General features: G+C 39.0%; 1 protein-coding gene across 1 annotated transcript; it reads right to left on the reverse strand.

The window, feature by feature from the left end:
- Positions 1 to 2,322: 2,322 nt before the first annotated feature.
- LOC119738675 (protein RD3-like) lies at positions 2,323 to 4,077 on the reverse strand. The gene is made up of 2 exons (XM_038213587.1): positions 3,964 to 4,077; positions 2,323 to 3,236 (listed from the first exon to the last, which is right to left on the reverse strand). The coding sequence occupies exon 2, from the start codon at positions 3,213 to 3,215 to the stop codon at positions 2,607 to 2,609; it is 609 nt and encodes a 202-aa protein (XP_038069515.1). The 5' UTR covers positions 3,216 to 3,236; positions 3,964 to 4,077; the 3' UTR covers positions 2,323 to 2,606.

The raw sequence follows: 4,077 nt of genomic DNA on the forward strand, positions 1-4,077 counted from the left end.
TTTCGAAGACTTTGTACAGTGTGTCATTATTTTTAATGGCACTCATAGGAGTAAAAAAAAAAGAGGAAATCAGCTGATCCGAGGAAAAGTGTGTTACACACTGTCATATGTAAATCACACAATGAAGGGCTTGGGCGCAGGAGTACTGCAACTGTACTTCCAAGAGCTTAGTTGAGGATGGAGCACAAGTGTGGTGAGTACAGAACATGTCAAATGAGGCTTATGATGAAGTGGACAAGGGTGAGTATCAACAAAAACTACTCCTGAAAGCCTGTAAAAGTCCTATTTTTGTCCCTTTTTTAAAATTTTGATCCTACTACTCTTACTTTTTTTTCACCTGGGTCTGCTTGAAAGCATGATATGTCCCTCTGCCAAGTTAACCTAGACCTGTTATGTTTAACGAGTTCAAATTGACTACAAATGACCGCAAGTTCAAATGTTCAAATCCATTTACCTGTTAAAATATGGCTCTTCTTCAGTGGACTAAACATGGAAATGCCAGTTAAAACTGTTATTACCGGAAAAAAATCAGGCAAGAATGTTACTAAACAAACACATCTCACAAATGATTTTTTTCCCTTTCAAAGCGACTGTTTACTGAAAAAATAACATGGGCTCATTTTTTTTTGCACTGATTATATTCAATTTCAAATGGCCTTCATCATCTGCTATGTCAAGACAAAAATCTTGCTTGTTTAACGCAAGGTTGTTTTTTCATACCCAAATGCAAGACAAAAAAATGTTAATATTTCGGCAAGATTTTTCACACACACTGTTTCTCCTCATATGCGTCTTTTAACTACATGTATGTACAGAAAGTTTTCTCTCTGGAGTACAGGGCCTTCAGCTGTTCCTGCGCGGAGCTGATAGATTAAAACTTGAATTCTATTTTGGGGGGTTTATTGTGTTCAACTGTTCTTTGAATGAAAGTGACCTATGTGTGGCGTTCTGGCAAAATGAGACAGAACTGGGCAGAGGTCGAAATGAGGGTTTGCAGGTATTGGGAAAGAGAACAAAATTCTCCTTACAATACTGTTTGTTGCACTTCAATCGGACATTCCGTTAACAAGTTATGGCTGTTTAAAGTGTGCACTTATCAACATGTCCAAAAGGTAAAATAGTGAAAAAAGGCCTTTAAAGTTTTGAGTTTTGTAGTACTCAGAGAAAATGAAAGATGCCTATTGTTTTTCCTTAAAAACACTTTTATTACACGATTTTTATACTACTTCTCTAAACATGTGTAGTAAACATATCAAGGACTACAAATATCAATATACCGGTACAGCCTGTCTCAAAAAAAAATGGTATTATTTGAAAACAATTTTTTTTTCAATATCAAATCTCAACATAAGTACATGTAAGTCGTTTTGAGCATCACATTAAAGAAAAAAGACCAGGCTTTCCAATACTTTTTGTTTCATCTCATTTGCTTTTGTCAATCCAGAGATAACTTCAGTTTACTGCGGAACACAAAAATCGAGTTTGTTTCTTTTGCCAAGTTGCAATCTTCAAGACAGCATGGCACAGTACTCGAAACAACTCTGCCCTTGCATAAAGGTGGCACAAAATCATTTTGGTGTATCGCACTAAATTGATTATATCTCTGAATTGACAAAAGCAAATAAGATCAAACAAACACTATTGGAAAGCCCAGTCTTTGTTCTTTAATATTATGCCAAGTAAGGATGACTAATTTTGAAATTTCACATTTAACCAATTTTTTTTTTGATTGTACCATTTTTTTTTAGACAGGCTGTATATATGAAAGTTGAAAAAAAAAAATTAACCCTATTTGTTTTTTTGTTTTTGTGCATTTTTCTCCACTACAGCCTGTGCCCAGTTCTGTCTCATTTCGCCATAAATGCCTCGCATACACATTCTGAAGTTGTTTCCCGAAATGGGTTGCTTTCGTGAGGCTCTTTGCATACCTTTCAACCCAATAGTTTCATGTTAAGAAGATTTCACATGAACTACACGTACATAATTTTTTTTAGTCATGATTTGCATATTTGATTAGGCACTTTGACTGGTCTTTTCATGGGTTGAGTTCGTCGTTTTGCCTCATCATGAGATGTGATAATAATAAATCATGTACGCTTTCAACACAGGCACATAAGAGCACAATTATAATAAACACAATAATTTTCAAAATAGAAGGCATTGGAAGAGAAATATATGAAATATTTTTACATTTAATTTTGGGAGCCCAGAATTTCAAATTCCGTACTGTGCCTGTGCATATATATGTATGTACATGTGTACAAGGCATTACTTCCGAAATCACGTTACTCAATATTTAAAGTCCACATTTTCTAAAAAAAATTTTTTAATCTGAAGATCTGGATTACCGTACCTTTGTTGTTGTAGCCACCCAGCTCCACATTGAGTTGTTTCCATCGGTGAATACAAATTTACAATGAATTATTCAATCACTAATGGTTATATCCAAGCAACGAGAAAAAGATACGCTGTAAACAAACTGAGCAGAACCAACTACCCTGTCAAATAAGTGGGCATAATTTAATAATGAAAAACTTGGGCACCGTTGAGTGACTAGGCTGACATGCGGGTATCAAATGTGGTGTCGATGTAGCAAAAACAAATTGTCAAACTGGAAGGTCGTCAATGTTCGTGCAGAACTCGGCAAGGCTCCGGGGCTGCCCAGTCCTAGCCCTGGCGCTAAACTCGGGCATGCTGAGTGAGCGTTTAGTCACCTGCGTATTGTCGTCTGCGGAGTCCGTGTTCAGCGGCGACACGCGGACGTTGTTCCGCAGTCGCGTCAGGCTGCTAGTCCGTTTGGCCACCCACTCGCTCAGCGTCTCCTCCTGAGGGCGCTCTTGTATCACCTGGTGCATGACAGCGTTTAAGAGCAGCGGAATCTCCTCGACCTGGGGCTCCCGGGCAAGCACGTCGCGGAAGCGGTTGATGATCCGCCCGGTTTCCGTCGAACGCACGTCGCCGCACAGCTCCTCCAACTGAAGCACCTGCAGTTGGGGCGGGGTGAAGTATTTGGGCGGGGTGCTGACCAGCCAGCTGTAGTCCGCCACACCCTGTTTCTTCTTGCGGTCCTCCTCTTCTTGCCATTTGGCGTGCTGGCGTTCCCTCATCTGGTACTCCAGCTCGGCCATCAGGCAGTCCCGCACCACGCTGGCTTCATTCTTCTCCGACAGTTTGATCTCGTTGCTGCGGAACAGCGAAGTCAATGGCATGCTCATTGAGAGGCCGGCTCTCTCAAACTGAGGAACAAACCAAAACAAGTCAATATAACAGCCATCGTTATTCAAAATTTATTTTGCTAAATGAGCTTTTAAAAATATAATGAACTACAAATAGAAGAAAAGGGGAAATCTGAAACATATGCCAAAGGCTGTCAAACAAAACAAGAAAATTAAGTGACTGTATTTAGTTTTGCACTCAACATTTTTCCAATCTTGGTGAATTATCTGAAATCTAGACCGACTGATAATTGTCACTATGTCCATTAACAAAACATCGCACCATGACCTTACAAATACATGAATCAGTCAAAATTTGTTAAAAGATCATAATTGTGTTTACAGTTTTTGCAACAATTATTGTTCCTAAATCATTTTGAGTTGTCCATATTTTTTTTAATCTGAAAAGCTTTACCAGACATAAAACAGCCCAGACCAAGAAAGGAGAACAAAATCAAATCACATATACTCTATTTGTCTCGGAGCACCAAACAAAAAAAAAAAATCACCATTCTTCAACAACCTTAACACCTGAAACAGATGAACTAGCCATCAACCAAAAACTCAACACAGAATTGACAAATTCACTCCTTCCAGATGAATTGAAGAAGGCAAGATAACAATACATAAACACCATTACTATTCTGTCCAACACCGCAAATTCATCCCCAACCCAATGAAAGCTGAGTCTCAAGACGTCATTTCACAAATTGTTAATAATGCCATACATACACGCGTGTACAATTACCTGTGCTGGCTGCTAGGTGATTGTGTACCGTGTTAGCTGCCTTCGCCGTCAGCTCTGCAAATGAAGAGGGGGAGAGAATATCAGGCACTTAATTTATACACGACAGGGTCTAAT

Source organism: Patiria miniata, unplaced genomic scaffold (genome assembly GCF_015706575.1).
Source record: "Patiria miniata isolate m_02_andy unplaced genomic scaffold, ASM1570657v1 HiC_scaffold_3, whole genome shotgun sequence".
NCBI lineage: Eukaryota > Metazoa > Echinodermata > Asteroidea > Valvatida > Asterinidae > Patiria > Patiria miniata.